The sequence below is a fragment of the Megalopta genalis genome, chromosome 6 (assembly GCF_051020955.1).
Source record: "Megalopta genalis isolate 19385.01 chromosome 6, iyMegGena1_principal, whole genome shotgun sequence".
Lineage (NCBI taxonomy): Eukaryota > Metazoa > Arthropoda > Insecta > Hymenoptera > Halictidae > Megalopta > Megalopta genalis.
The window spans coordinates 11,809,679-11,826,374 of NC_135018.1; the positions used below are offsets into that span (position 1 = coordinate 11,809,679).

The 16,696-nt window shown below is 40.3% G+C and overlaps 1 protein-coding gene across 8 annotated transcripts in view; it reads right to left on the reverse strand.

Annotated features, from left to right (window-relative positions):
* Nucleotides 1-2,201: 2,201 nt before the first annotated feature.
* LOC117225952 (glutamate receptor ionotropic, kainate 2) overlaps nt 2,202-16,696 on the reverse strand; it is a 252,150-nt gene continuing 237,655 nt past the window's right edge. For 2 of the 8 annotated variants that reach the window (XM_033479880.2, XM_033479841.2), the window contains 3 exons: nt 14,745-14,952; nt 6,992-7,295; nt 6,196-6,329 (listed from right to left, as the gene is read on the reverse strand). In XM_033479880.2, the coding sequence (XP_033335771.1) occupies nt 6,323-6,329; nt 6,992-7,295; nt 14,745-14,952 (519 nt within the window). In that variant the 3' untranslated portion in view covers nt 6,196-6,322. Of the gene's footprint in view, nt 6,330-6,991; nt 7,296-14,742; nt 14,953-16,696 lie in introns of those variants that run through there. The other 6 variants (XM_076523364.1, XM_076523366.1, XM_076523365.1 and 3 more) reach the window with 6 other exon arrangements.

Genomic DNA, 16,696 nt, shown 5'->3' on the forward strand with positions numbered 1-16,696 from the left:
GATAGCAACGATGACGACGAATGGCCCAGATTTTAACGGGCTCTCTTTGACGCGACGCAGTCAAATGAATGCAATTTTCAATATGGCAGCCAACCACTTCGCTGACAATTTAGATCCTGAAGGAAGTAAAGGGACGCGACGCGAGCTACTGTAGAAATAGGAACGTGGAGCAATTCTACCGCGGTTTCAGCACTTGTCGCATTATCCTGCAAAAACTACACCCATTTACTTACCGTCAGAAGTGCTGCTCTCTCGTTGCGATGTGGAGCCAGACGTTAGATGAATTTCGATCGTATCGCATAATTGCTGATCATTAGTGAACCTTAGGTTAGCGAACTGATCTGGAACACCCTATAGAACTGTTCCAAATGAAAGAATAATCTATGGAAATTTTGAGTGGGAAAAATTGTGCTACAGATTTTTTTATGTAAAGTTTTATAAACTATCATATAAAGTCAAAATCTCAAAAACTGACTTTCAAAGGAAACATTCTTCTTTGGAATTATATCTACTTCGTTGGATAGTACAACTTCCATCTACAAAATTTTGTAATTCCATACCATTTGCATCGTTATATACGATATCAACACAATAATTAAAATATTTCTAAATGAAGAAATAATTGATACTAAGGGACACAAATACTACTACGATAAGCAAACAATTTCAACGCCTTATAAGATTATGACCGTTACATAACCTTGAATACCAAAAATTCATAAAAGTTAGGCAATTGATAGAAATAGTGAGATAACTACATGAAAGAAAATTTAACAAGGGACTATTTCAAACTGAAGACTACTAATATACATGTGCTAGAATACACAGTACAAGAAATAGAGATGCCTTACTACTTGGATAACAATGAAAATATTCCATTTGTTTGAAAATATTCTTTCGTCGATGTAGTCTAAATAATTTATATAATTTTTCATAGATGTTTTATAGCATATACCAACTGTTTTTTCCTTAACTTTTTAACAATACCGTTAACTATTTGTAGCTATTGACTGCGGTTTAGTGAAAATGATATAATTTCAAAGTAAAATTTTCTGTTTGTCGATTTTTGAGATTTCAAAAATATGATTTCGTTCTTGAGAATGATCTCGTCTTTCTGTCTATATTATCGTAGAACGTAAATAAAATCAGCGGTCCATAAAAATGTATAGTAAAATGCACTTGAAAAAAATAAGTTCCCGGAAAAAAGTTTTCAACTATCGCACATATTATTTCTCCACGTAACGATGAGTATCTCAAGATTAATTTTCACCGAGTCTAGCCGAGGTCTCCGTCTTACTGGCCATGCATTCAAGGGGAAAAAGTTTCATTTTCCTTCTCACTCAATCGATCGCTGCTTCGGGCCAACACCGAAACGAATGATGCCTGATAATTTCACAGATGGTACACTCCATCGCTTCGCAGGTGATCGCCAAAGTTTTTTGATTACTTTCGTGTTTGCTTTCCTTTAATTGAACTTCGTTATAACCGATAGCGTTCTTCTACGCGAATGCCGTAAAATACTACACTCGAAAGCACTAGCAGTCCGAAGTCTGCCAATCAATATGAACGAGGTAAATAGCTTCCAGTTGATATTTTTGCCCGAAACGATTTAAATATCGAAGCGAATGTAATATCGAAATGAGCCACGGACAGGAAAAAACCTTTCAATAGTCGAATAAATTCCGTTGAAATAATTTCAATTTGAAATGAATTCGTGCTTTCAGATCGATATTGATCAGGCTGCAATTGGTCCCGCCGCGATCGAGTTTTTCATAAATGATATAATGAGCATGGTAAACGGAATCGTGTCGCCGAAGGCGAAGGAAAGCTCGTTTCCGAGGATATACATACATCGAGGAATGGCGGGTCGTGATTGATGAGGCGTTGCGTAGACTTGTCATCCTGTTTGCAATGACGTCCGTATCTCGCGATTTCCAAATAACGTCGTATCCCGCTCGATTAATAACGGCGATGAAATCATCATGCATCACCGCTAGCATTTATTGCACCCGCGAAACGGATACGAAAGGAAATACTGTGAGAGAGAAATGGATGTTCGGATGTCGATGAATAACGGGTATTGCAATCATTTTCGTTTAGCAGGCGTGACACTGGGAAACCCACCATGGTCTGCTGCATGTGGATAAGTCTCGCACGGAATAGAAAAAAATGTCTGAAAGGTAGTCAATAAAACATGCGTATAACAACATTTAATTGTCTGTTATTTTCGGAGAGATATGTTCGAGTTGACGATTCACTGCGTATCACAATCACTCAATCGGAGAGCCGAGGATTAGAAGTGGAAGATGTCGCCCACTTTCATTTTCATTTTTTTGACTTTGGTTTGCTTCCCCACGACATTTCGGCTTCGAATCCCCGGCCGACCAATCGCAAAAGGAAGTCAACGTGTTTCTGACTGCTACGCCAAGTGTAGAAATGTCTAGGTCGATTAAGTAAATAAAATTTATTTATTGAATAGTGGCACACCAGTGGCGACGTGACAAGTAGTCGTGAACTTTTGAACTCCACGCTTCTGCTTTCAACGCGCGCGGAACAATGTTTCCTGAATTTCGCTCTCGGAGATGTATCCCGGTCTAGAAAAATTTTTAATTTTCTGAAAATTCGATTAAAATGTTCCGGTTTCCTTCAAATTCTTCTGCATTTGGAATATGATTTACCATGTACTTTCGAAATATAGAAAACTAACAAAGTTTGTGACTTAGAAATGGTGTAAAGGCCTTCCCTTCTTCGCGTTTCGCCTAATTGTATGCGGAGCCTCGTGGCTAGAGCCGTACTAGGGCCCCTGCCAGATTGCAAATAAAAGAAATGTGAGAAGAAAATATGATTCGAAGGATCAACCGCTGTGGTAAGCGAGATACTTTTTATATTTTTCGAATTTCCAAGATCATTGTCATGTGATAATAAGGATTAAGACGAATCTGTCGATATATGTAACTGCCGACAATGCATATAATTGGAAAGTAACAGCAATAGCAAAATCGATAAAAGAATTTATTCTAGCAAATGCTCAAAATAACAACCTGAAATCTTAAAAAATTCGTCACATTCATATCAAAACAATACTTTTTTGGGCATTACCGTGGATTACTCTCTACAGTATATTTTCAAACAATTAAGTATTTTGTTTTAGAACAACGGTTTGTAAATAATTTCAGGACCCCGAATTCAACAAACTCTCTAAAATCAATTTACATGGACATCCTTATTATACACTAGACTTTCTATCAAACAATCTTCCGCACTGTCCTTGATTTTAATATCAAAAACTGTCGTACGCCTAAAGGTTCTAGACCAGAATACCCCCTCAAATACGTGTTATTAGCACCGTAAATTCGTTTCCGGCCCAAGTATCGGATCGATTTCGCGGGAGAACCGTAACAGGAGACTATCATCGAAGAAAAATGAATCGTGATTCCGATAAAGTAATCCGATCCGCCTTGATTTTGATACAAGGAAGACCGTCGCTCGATCGAAGAGAATGTACTCATCCTTCATTTGTCACGGGATTAAGACCTCGATTATCTCCGGATTCCCCGTCAATTTTTCCTAGCGCGTCTTTCTGACAGGTTTCTAGATACCAGATCCTCGTCTTATACGATGAAACGAATTGTTCCTCGAACTCGGATTAACATCTACGTTCCTTGATAAGATACTCGCGATCATGTTGAAGTGAGCTCGGAACAGCCTGCCTGCGTGAGAAATCCAGACATCTCGAACCTCCCGCGCGCATCGGTATCGCTCGCGGACAATACGCAAAGCCATTCTTTATTGACAAGAAATCAACGAATCGGTCCGATTGCTTCCCCGTATGGTTATCAAACGGAGCCACGTGTCGTTGTCGCGTTTCAAACATCAAAAGCGTCCTGACTGCTTGTCAGGTCTGACGACAGCACGGATTACGCGTTTTCAGCACGGTTCTCCCGTTCTCTTCTTCTCTCGCTCTCTCCTCCTCTCATTCACCGTTTTGGCATACACCCACAATAACGCTCGGATTCACATCCTGCAAATTTCGCTAATAACGTCTTAGTAAATCCGCCTGACTGACGCGATCTCGTTAGTAAACCTGCGCTCACCTTATGTGTACAATGGTACATTGTGTCTGTGTGGGTATGTGTTTGTATGTGTCTGTAGCTGTGTATATATATTTATATATAATACATACATACGGCGGCGGCTGCTTAATCGGAAGCCGCAACGCGCAACACCACAATTCGAAATTCGTGAAAAACACTCGCTGTACAACGTATCGTTAATAATCATAATAAACGATCGATCGTGTCAAAATGTGACAAGGGTCTCTTACACGACTACGCACTTAACTATGGTGGCATTAACTTGTGGACTAACGCATACGCACGATCGCCCGGTGAACTCGTATCTGAAGAACGGGTCACCGTCGTTGTCACCCATCGTTGAACAGTTCGGTCGTCGTGCACGACCGTTGGCTATAATACAGAATCGCCTTCGGGATCGAGAAACTGTAGCCGGCTCCGTTGCGGAACCACCGCGTTTCCGCTTGTTCCCAACTTTCGCGTTTCCGCCTCATCTTACGAAGCTCAAAGACTCCGGAATCCCCACTATTTGCCTCCGAGTCTACCGTGTAAAATGCTTGAAAAACCTGTGGTCCGTCTCCGCTGGTGCGTGTTCCCGCGAGAAACGACTCGGAGGCGAGGATCAGGGCGCGAAAGTTCCTCGAAGACCTTCGGGCGACGTTCTCGGAATTTTGTACTTTGTCCGATCGAGAGCTGAGCTCGATTCTGGCCGCTCAAAAGGACGCTGAAAGCTCTTGAAATTTTTCTAAACGACGCGACTTCACCCGGAAGTCGTCGTCAGCCTTCGTCAGAGACGCTTAATTCATTTCTTTTCCGCGGTCACGTATGCCTGTTCACCGCACGGATGACACGTTGCCGGCGGAATTGTCCTCCTAATGGTGGCGCCGCGTTTCTTTGGATCGTTAGCCTTTCAACAAGGTTACGGGGCAATTGGCGTGGCCGCACGTGACTCGAGAGAACTCGTAGAGAACGCTCGTCCCCGCAACTTTGTTCCCTCGATCGAACATCGACTCAATCGTTCCTCTATTCGGTTCCTGCGTGGCTCTTCTGGGCATCATCGCGGTTAGGGTTTAATTTCGACGCGGAATGTTCGTCGGTCTCCTCCAGTCGGAGAATTGACCATTCAGAGGATGAACACGAGGATCATCTTAGGCCGTACATTTCCTTGAACGTTAAGCTCTTCCCTCGGTGGAAACCGAATTAGACCGTTCTACTATATTAGGCTATCTCTTGGCAGTGATCACTATGAGTTTGGTCCGAATTCAATCACATGCTCCTCTAATATCGTCGATGTTTCTCCTTTCTACTGTTTGATTCCTCTTCGAGCAACCTCATTTCTTCGCCGATTCTTGATCACAGGGGACCGTCGGCATCTTCATTCACGATAGAACCGTTCGTTTAACAAGATCAATGGAGTTATTGTCTTCGATGGTCGTTCCCAACGAACGCGCACTCGCCGACCTCTATCTTAAATCCATGTCGATATGTTTATGCTTGAAGTTCGGGGCTCGTGTATCCGTAATAATTGAATTGAACGCTATACTCGGTCCCACGTGTATTAGAACCTCTTGTCTCAAAAACGCTTGAACCTGGTTCCGGTGGACCAGTCACGTAGCACCTATCGCTCGTTGTTTGCCTCCGGTGGAGTTCGATCGTTGCCATCGCGACGACACCTTATGGTAGCAATTGATCCTGTTCCGTCATTTGAGTGGCGACGTCGCTCGTCGCTGCAGCAGGCTCCACGATCGATCCTAATCAGCTTTCGCTGCCCGCCTTGTTGCAAGTTTCCGACGGTTTCCCTGCGGTCTTCGTCGACAATCGTTTTGTTCGCTGTCCAGACTCGCGCGAACGCGAATGCCGAAGCCGAACTCCGCCTCGCCTCTACCGCTTTATTCTGCTTTTAATGGATCGCGCTCAATCGACGTCGTCACGTGGACAATGCAGCCGGCAATCCGTCGTCGCCGATGGCATCGGCTTGGCCGCGCGGCGGTCAACTCTCGTGCCCCGGCGACTACATATGCTATAAGCAGGTCTCCTTCATGTCGACCATGTTAACGACCACGGAAGCTTGTGTGGGCAGCTCCTTCTGGACGGGCACACCTGTCGGCACCTCCTCAAGTATTGGTCAAAGGGTCGTGGGCCTTGATACGACCGCCGAAGGCGGAGGCGGCGGTGGCGGCGGCGATATCACCACGTCTGGCTCACCCGCCAGATCGCAGTCGAATCTCCAGAGAATACTCTCAGGGTGGTCACCTCCTGGATAGCGAAAATATCTGTTTTGAAATGTGTCGGAGCGCGATAGATAATCGAATTTTAACTGGAAATAACGATCTGTTAGCACGTTCGTCAGATTTTGACATACATTCGTCCAACAATTATATAGAGTGTTTCTTTTATCCTTCACATTCAATTATCTTTGTTAATTTTGTTTATATGAAAAAATGTGTCGTAACAAATTTGTTTGGTTCAAAGGTTATTTTGATTGTTATTATGATTTATGATTCATTTCAAGATCATAGTAAACAAAATTAACGAAGATATTTAAGTGCGCAGGATAAAGGAAACACCCTATATAATATGGACACCTTTTAAAATGGAGTAACTTTTTTGTTCGAGCCACAAGATTTTTTTTCACAAGGTTTCAAGATTTTTAGGAGACAAACGACAGAATTATTTACTTCCAGTGTATCTTAAGAGGAAAGAATAAAATTAATTAAACATTTTCTTTACCACAACATAAGCAACTATTTTCAATACACTTATCCCTATGACGTCAAATAAATCTTGAAATATTATTTCACACAAACAAGAGTATTTCATTAACAATTTCCAATCCTTTCTCAAATATTTGTATTCAGATCTGTCCGCAAATTTAGTGTTAAGACTATAACATCAGGAATAGAACAGTGTCTACGCACCTTGACCCGTGACGATGCTTGAAGAGTCCCGCCTCTGTCTCGGTGGGTGTGGTTGGTGCTTGTGCGTATGACTGTAACTGTGGCTGTGTGAATGTGAGTGGCAGTGTATGTGACGCGTGTGCGTGGGTGTGGCTTTGCACGGTGGTGGTGGTGGTGGTTGCTGCTGCTGTTGTTGCTGCGACTGCTGCTGAGGATGAAGATGAGGATGAGGCCTGTGCTAGGTGTTCCCGCCACGGGCCGCTCCCACTTGATCGAAGCTCAATGATTTCTTCATCTCCGTCATCGACAACGCACCACCCTCCTGCTGAGAGAAGTAAATGCAGGTGTTAGCTATATCGGGATAGTTACCGACGAACAACTCCCGGTCTCTGGAATATTGTGAACCGACGAGGCAACCGTGAGCGGCCGACTTATTATAACTTTCGTTCGAGTCGTTAAAAGTTATCGGACCTTTTTAAAAGCTCGTAAAAGAGTTATCAACGATCACGTGCCTTCCACATATTGGACCGGTTTTTTTATAGACCGCATGGCCGTTCACTTTTGGGTCTGAATGAACCCCAAGACAAAAACGTTCCTTGTTCCAGCTCTGACATCGTTTTCTTTTCCCTCTGGTTCGACACGCCTGACAAGGGAAAATCCCCTGGTTGGTCCATTACCGCATTTGTATACGAGATCTCGCCAAATTCGTTATATCAATTTACATTCGTCGAGCTGCGCTTCTTCACGATGAAAACCCAATAAACGCGTATATGTATATCAGGCGAAATTCAATTTCGATAAAACGTTGACTCGGTTAGGGAATATGACAAATTGTTCCTTTATGAAAAAGAGAAACAAAACCGGCGGATTGCATCGCTTTAACCAGTGAAACGAAAACAGTGACGCTTTAACCAGATGGAATTCAGTCTCAGCCGGTCGAATCATGATTTTTCGAAATTCCACCGGAGAGATTCGATTCCTTACACAAAGAGCAATAGGCAATATTCAGCGCTATGAAATTCTAACTGTGTAATTTAATCTCGAGCGTATCCGACTGGTATTTTTCGATTCCCCAAAGCGTCAGAACGAATCGAAATTCGGAGGTTGTTTTCTAGCATTTCCCCGTGCGATGCAAAATATACTGTTCACCTGAAATATATGCTCGCACGAAATGTAACAGTACAGCATGAAACTTACTTATAATTTTGGAATAATAATGAATTAAATATTAATACGCATCAATCAAGAGATAATGAGAAATAATGTCTTGCTTGCTTTCCTGACACCAAATTGACATTTCAATTTCGAATTTTCCTTTGTCAAACATTGATTATTCGTTCCGTTGATGAAACAATCGATCTTTAAACGCTGCAAATATTATGAATAATCTTTATACAATCAAAATATTAATCACGATAAAATAAATTAGAAACATTTCAATTTTACGCCAACTACATTTTGTGTATGTTGGATTATTCGTTATCGCTTGAAAACAATTGAGTATACAGGAGCAAGTTTCAAATTGAAATAAAACACTTGTAGGTCAAGTTTCATGAAAGATTGATGCCACACCGAATGAAAAGAGAATGTGAAGAATATAGTTCGATACTTTCTCATTCAAAAAACCGTGACAATCGTTCGACAACCAATATCTCAAGCTGCTGATTGAGGTATCGGATGGAAACCGACAGGAATTCGCGGGGGTTTGTCGAAATGAGAATGTTCCTCTCGAATTTCACCCTTCTCACCTCCGGCGAAGTCGACGCGAAGACCGAAATCCGATTCGGGCGTAGTTTTGGATCGAATTCGCCGATGAAATTCGATTGTGTCGCTAATCCCAGTCCATCTGAACTGTAATTAAACTTTAACCAGGAATGGCTCGTCTGACTGAGCCGAAACCCGTTTTCATGCAAAGAGACAAAGGGACCGTGGAAAATGAAAGCGTGTAACTACACCAGGCTATCAGAAATTCCTCTCCTAGTTGCTTTGTAACGTAATTCCGACGAGATCAAACTCACTGCATTTTTTGTTGTCCTATCGGAGACAGAAGAATGAAAAATTCAACTACATTTGCTAGACATAGTGACAGGAACAACGAACATTAATTTGTTTCCGCGTATCCCGAGAGACTTACTTCGTACAAACGAAGTAATAGTTCGATGAAATTGCGTTTTCTATGCTGCTCTGTCGGATATTTTTTCATGTTCACAACGATTTTAGAACTCTGTTATTTTTCATCATGTCGTATAAATGAATGTATAGTTTAATTGAATTGCATTCTCCATACTAGTATATCAGAAATTCCTCTTCGAGCTATATGTTTTCAATGAGATGACTGCATTCCTTTTTCTGCCAGAGGCGAGACAACAAATTCAATAAAATTCGCTGGATAAAGCTATCAAAATAACGATTATTTTATGCCCGAGTATCCTGAAAGACTTATCAACTGTATAGATGTACTCACAGTTTAGTTCAATTGTATTCTGCATGCTATTGAGAATTCCCCCCTCTCTAAGTTACATTAAATTTACTAATATTCGCTAGAGACAAAGCTGTAAAAGTAAAATGACACACAGCAATCATTAAGCCTTTGTCATACTTTGACGATTCTGACTCTTAATGAAGATTTCTAATACTAACTTGTTAAACATGAATATTACTTCGTTCTTTTTCAGGTTTGAATTAAATTCTGTTCTCTTCTCGTCAATATTTAAGTATTCAAGTAAACGTTGGCATATACAATAAATGTATATTTTCTTTTTCTTCTAGGAAATTATTACAATCGAAAAGCTTTTACATAATCATTGTAACCGTAAAGAAAATGGTATGGCGAGGGGTTAATTTATCTTCGCGAATATACTTCTAAAGAAAAGAAATACTTATAAAAGTCAATTTATATAAAGTTATTCCAATGAACGTTGGATAGAATAAAATTCTCGAGTTATAGGACTCGAGATGGTTTTTGACATTTCTAAATGAATATCAAAATTTTCTCATCCGAGGTTCGCTGGACGCGGTTATCTCGGTCGGGAATTTGCATTGGGTGGGCACCGAAGCGGATCGATCCATTTCTTTTACAGTACTGGCCGAGAATTTCCGAGATCCAGTGACTCGGCACACGGAAACGGGACTCGAAAATGTGACGCGGTCTGGAAAAATCACTTCCGCCACGATCACGAGCACCATTCACGCGAGTTTCGACGACGGCGAACCGTTCCGGGTCGACAGCGTTCCCTTCCCAATCCTGTTTAACGAACACTCTATTCTCTCACGACGTAACCACTCGCGTCGATATTTGCTCAGATGTAACGACAAGTGGTGGCTCCCTTCCGCCCCTCCTCTATCCACGGGAATCAAATTTTACGACTTACTTAACGCCTTGTTATACCGCCGATATCGAAATGGCATGGGAAATTTTACCGCGAATGGAATTCCGAGTAACAGCTTCACCGACTCGCGAACTGTCCTGCAATAAACGACGAACCTTTGTGTCCTGTGAAACGTGTGGAGATTCAACCCGCAGTTCTCTTTAGTTATGCAGGCTGTCTCACAGTGTCTGCGAAGACTGGATGTAAGTATAAAAAACATTCGATTGTTCTGTATTTCTTCCAAGAAACTACATGAAATTAATTAGTTTGAAGCTTTGTACATTTTTATTGTAATTTGGCCGTGTTATGAAAACAATAATCTCAAAAAATTATACGAGGTAGATTGGTGACGGAAACTTGTACATTGTTCACATTGAAAGTATTAACTTAATGTGGATTAATTGTCACAAATGTAAAGACTATTGAAAAGCGAATAGATAATTAGAAATTTTTACACGATCCTAGCACACATAAAACACATGAAACAACTTTGAGTTGATAAAGCAATATTTTGTATGTATGTTATCTGTTAATAAATAGATCCTTCCATTCCTTTGCATGCACTGGTTTCCCTTTGCAATTAACTTTTAGACTTTGGAAAACGAATGATATTCTGAAACACGAATGTAGCGATAAACTTTTTAGTTCTTTTACTAGAAATACTGGGAGGAAAGAAACTGATGGGACACCCTGCACCATTTAGAAATTCAATGCGAATTATTCAATGAAATCAGATACTAAAATTTCATACATTCGTTATTATTCCATGTTTCAGTATCTCGTGAAAAAATTATGTCATAACTATTCTATTGCCGACGTCGAGATAATATAGAGATCTTTTTCTCGTAGTACCTAACTTGTTTTAATATAATTTTAACAAACTTTTAGATGTATTTAGTTTTGATCCTCGGGACCAAATGGGATCGAGACGAATATTTTTCACAAGTTTGGTACGAGTTGTTAGAAAAAGAGAAAGAAAACTTACGAACAAAGTTTCATACATTCATTATCATCTCGTATTTCAATGTCTATAGAAACAATTCTACACTCAATCTGAAAATATCCTTATTAATACAATGGAGGTACTTAGTCCATGTAACAGCAGCTTTCGTATATAAGAAATGTAGTTAAAAGATACTGGAAATGTTGCAATGGCGTACACAAGAGAAAAGACAAAGGGAAGAGAAACAAAAGACGTACAGGAGAATAATTTGAAGATAAGATCGAACAATTTTAGATATGTCAGGTGCACATACAAAGTAGAGACGTTAAGTGTCTACGTAGAAACAAGAACCTACAAGAGTTCGTAAGAAAACTAGCTATGCAAGAATTGGGACAGGCGACGTATGCGCGAGAGTCCCGCACAGCAGTATGGCGCGTCCACAGCGTGAACATTATAATGCTGAACTACGATCGCGTCGTGATGTAAAATTGCTGTTTGATCGTAATTCGGAATTATGATGTTCATCCGGTAGACGTGCACGTCACTGTGCAGGTCTCCCTGCGCATGCGTCATCACTCCACTCTTTGCATAGCTAGTTTTCCTGCGAACACTGCGTACAACAAGAAGTACTGTTTTTTGAAACAACTTGTAAGATCAACAGTTTAGTCAAATGTTACCGGTAAATATTAACACCAATTGTCATGCTGTAAATAACGTATTTACCCAAGTGTGCGACGTTTACCAATATACAGGGGGGTCAGTTTAACGATGTCCACAACATGTGAGATATTGTTGAAAGTTTCATGAAAATGGTATAAACGAACAAATATTTTGCTATCAATAAAAACCCGAAATCACCATCCTAAACGTCAGTTTGTTAGATACGAAAACAAATTCAATTAACACCTTGTTGGAACTTGTAAAAATGATATTTTTTTCAATGAAAACTCCAGGCCACCTTTATTTTTTAAAGGACCAACAGGTAATTCTTTTAGAAAATTTTCAAAATGTCATCTATAGTAAAATAACAATCTTTATGAACATGTGAACAGGGAATAAATTATTTAGGCGTATACTGAATATGAAAAATAGTCTTGTATGAATTTTAGACAAGTATGGTACGAGTATCAGCGATATTTTGGAAAAATAATAATAAACTGACCTGCTCGTCTTTTACCAGGTATAGGATAAATGCCTCTATACGAAAATTGTACAATAATTCATATAGCATAACAAACCACTAGGACATTTTTTTATGATCCCAATGACGAAGATAACCATGAACATTATTAAAAAATGTTTCGGATCGTTATAAAGAAGACAAATATTTTATCGTTCATATAATTATACAGGACGATTTAAAAAAAAGGCCGTCACAGGTATTCATGGAAGACTTAGTATTTTGACAATTTTCACAATTTATTGACGATATGGCAACCGTTACTCGGAGTACCCTGCGTGGTCAAAATTCCGTGCTTTCTTTCGAAGCCGATCGATGACAGCGCGGCTGGCAACGAACACCGCCCGAGGATTCCATGGTGTAGCGACGACGAATTTGAAGATACGCCGCGCCGTGTCGGCAGTGCTCCCCCGAATTACGTTCGTTCAACAGCAATTCGATGCATGCAGTCAAGTATATGAACTCGCGTGTGGAGAGCCTGTGTGTTGTACTGCGTGTGTAAGCGTGTGTGTGTGTGGCCGAGCTTTTGCGCTGGTCATGATTAAACAGGCGCAGACATACACGCGGCCGCGTACACGCGTGCTAGCACACATAAATCGGCCGATCGGCTAGCAGCAAAATAGTGGACCGTGCCAAAGTGCATGACTTACACATGTACCCGTTTCTTTGTGTCCATCCGAAACAAAAAGTAGTTTCCAGCAACGCAACGTACAACTGCGCTCAATCTAGTTCACGAGGTATCAGAGGGGCACCGTAGCTGAGACGCGAATTAAAAAAGGAACACAATCTAGAAAGGAATATCGTTCAGGCAACCCTCATCCGTTGCGCTACTACCTCTTCTCCTGGCTCGGTCGTCGCTCCTATTCTTTCTCCCATTCGTTTTCGAATTTCGTAGTCGACGCAGAGGAAACGCGTTGATTGTGTTTGGGCTTTGTGGAGCCTGTGTCTCGATCACGGTAATCGATCGCTTTACAATTAACCGATTGGCAAATTAAGGTACGCGTTGGTACCATAATGAATTTTTAGTGTCACTTTTCGTACTGAATTACCGTGAAGTCGTCACTGCTCCGCGACCAACGGTGGCTTCTCTTCGGGGACTTCTTTGAGATTACTGTTGCGTTCTCATCTCTCTGTACATTGTTTTATACTAGTTTTATACAATTTGAATGACTTTTTAGTCACGTTATCAAAGAATTGATGAATTGATACGTGTTGAGCTATTTAATGGTAAGAGCACACGAGGACAGTGATAATTAGGTTAGCAGGCTTCAAGAGTTTTCGCTACTAAACATTACTTTAGCAATTTAAATGATGTTACTTAAGGACTTAAAGATAAAATTTTTTTGCCGATATAAATTTTTCCATGACACAAGTATCAAATCTCCTTTGAATATTAGGTGAAAGAAATAAAAAGTACTGAAGCCAGTTACTGTGTGCCTGTGATCTACAAAAATCAGTTACTGTGCTCCCTTCCTGAACACTATGCTTCAATTACAGTGCTCCTTCCCGGGATACTGAGTCTCAATAGCTGTGTATAATAAAAGTTTAGTACTTAATATACTTTCATAAATCTTATATTTCATAAAAAATATATAATATAATAATAAGTCATTCAAAAGTTCACATTAGAGATGACTGTTTTAAAAAAATTTTACATTTACCTGTCTCCTCTTTAAAAGTGTGACAGTGGTGATTTGAGATTTGTGATTATGTAGGTCTATCTCGTGGTAAGCACCACAGTAACTAACGCATCGAGCGAAAAATATTTCCGGTTACTGTGCACAATAAATAAACTGCTTAAATTGAAACTAAAAACAAAAATTCGAATAAACAATCACGGTTTCCTCTTTTCCAAAACCTCAATACGTTTTACCAATACAATGAGCATTGTGATATCTTACCTATTATAGATCGATTCGTTCTGTATTTTCTTAAGTTTTTTCATAAGCTTTATAGATAATTTTGCGCGTAATAAAAGAATTGAAATAATTTTTGTGGTATTGAAATAACTTTCGTCTTTTACATCTTTAATTTTAACAAACAAATGAGTAATAGAATTCAAATATAAAACTTTGATACGTCTTATACGATGCGTTCATAATGGTTTGCAAATGTGTCTTGCGCGTTACGTTTCGAACAAAGTGTACTCGAGATGCTGCCGATATTGAAATGTTAATTTCTCTGGATCTATCAGCTGATCAAGTGTCAGTTCGAAAGTTTTCCTCGAGATCCCCGAAGCGACCACGATGATCGCGAGCCCGTCGTGAGGGACAGGACTTACACCATTTAACCGCGGTATCTCGATGCTCGGTATGTAGGTGGTCTCCTCGTGTCCCGTGGAGCAATATCGCGTTCTTCTTCTGCTGGCCCGTGGGCTGCACCGGCCGCACGGCACCGCGGCGTCGGAATTGCGCGCCTTCGCGGCCGGCCTCTGTCTGGAGCCGCAGCGCACGGCGAACCGCAATTCCGAGACCATCTCGGCGCACAAGGACTGCCGGATCGCAAAGTAGAGTCGATCGTGGGGAGCGTGATCCATAAGTGCGTCGCAATTCGGTATTGGTTCATCCGTCGATGCGTGGACGGTAGACGCAGCAGGCACAACAATACCACAACAAATGATACAGAAAAGAATCGGGCTCGATACCATGCCGATCCCGTTCTTCCCGTGAACGCGCAAGGCCGTTACGATTTTCTTTCGTCTCTCCGTTTCCGAAATCGATTTCCCGAGTGTCTCCGTCCGTGAACGGGTGATGGTAGTTTCGAGGGTGCTCTGCGATTAACTATTCAGGTGATCGTACGTGGACGAACGTTGTGCAGCCGCGAAACGAGGGATGAGCCGGAGAATGAATTTCTAGCTTACAATTAATCGTGGGTGCGCCAGTGCAAATGTGGTTGGCGCGCAGTGATTTGTCAAAACGGATAGGTGACAATGTTTCTCTTTTGTTTCTGCGTGTATGATGCTTTGGTGGCTTTTGCTTCGGAGGTTTCTTTTCTTGTATGTCTCACCTGCATGCCAGTGTTAACGATAGAGTTACGTGGAACATAGTTTGCGAATGAGAAGTTGGGGTTGCCATGAGATCGTCGATGCAGATCTTATCAGTACCGAAGTAATCGTCGAGGACAGGTTTGATGGTTCCGAATGATAGCGCTGTTCTTATAGGCGATGCGATTTTTAGTGTTAGAATGATCAAATAGTTATGCCGGATGCTCTATTTGAAGTTTTACACTCAAGTATATAATAGACTGTTCGCTATTTAGGAAAATATTTTAAGAAATTTTGAAATCTCAGAGCCTATTTGTAATGTCTTTTCTTAATAGTTTCAGAGATAATTGAGTGTATGAGACACGCTGAACTCGAATTTCTTAATTCACAGATTTTTAGACCCGGCTCTACGATTTTTTCACAGCTCAACTATTTGTTATCGCTTTTGATGAAACTTCACTGACCTGAAAGCTATAAAAAATGAATAGGACTTTCCTTTTTTATAATCTTCGAATAGTAGAAATAAACGTAGACTTTTAATTACGAAAATCTGATTCTTTATGTGCAATCATGTAATCAGAATAAGTTGTAACATATGTGCAATATGTAATCGAAATTTAAGTAATATTGACATTAAAGATGTTACTTTTCATAAGACATGTTTGTTTTGACTGATGCAAAAATTTGCAAAGTTTCGTCATAATCGAGAGAAAGCAGTTGAATCGAGTGATATAGGAGAAAAGCACAATCAGTCAATATGTAGAGTAAGTGGGTATACAATTCAAGAAGTATGCAAATCAGTGAATACGTAAGTATTAAGTTTCACTTAATAAATTTTAAATATCACGTAGTAGTCAATATAAGTTTATCAGTTAAAATTTGATATATTATGACAGAATAAACATAAAGAAACTTAATCTATGAAATTTGGCCGAGTCTTTTTTATGGTTCATTTATATTTTCTTAAAAACAAACACAAACACATTACGTTTTCAGATGCTCTGCAATGTTAGCAAACACGCAAACGAATACGTAGAAAATGTGCACATTAAAATAATAATTTGTAAAATCTAAAATCAATACTTTTGATTAAAATATTTAAAACGTGACGGTTGTATGAAGTCTTTTGTAACTGATTGTATGTATGTGCATTTATGAAAATTATATGTACATATATTGATGTTGCTTAATGCTAATGTTGGTCAAACCTGTCATCGGCGAATTCAAATCCGTCGAAGCAATGAAATCTGTA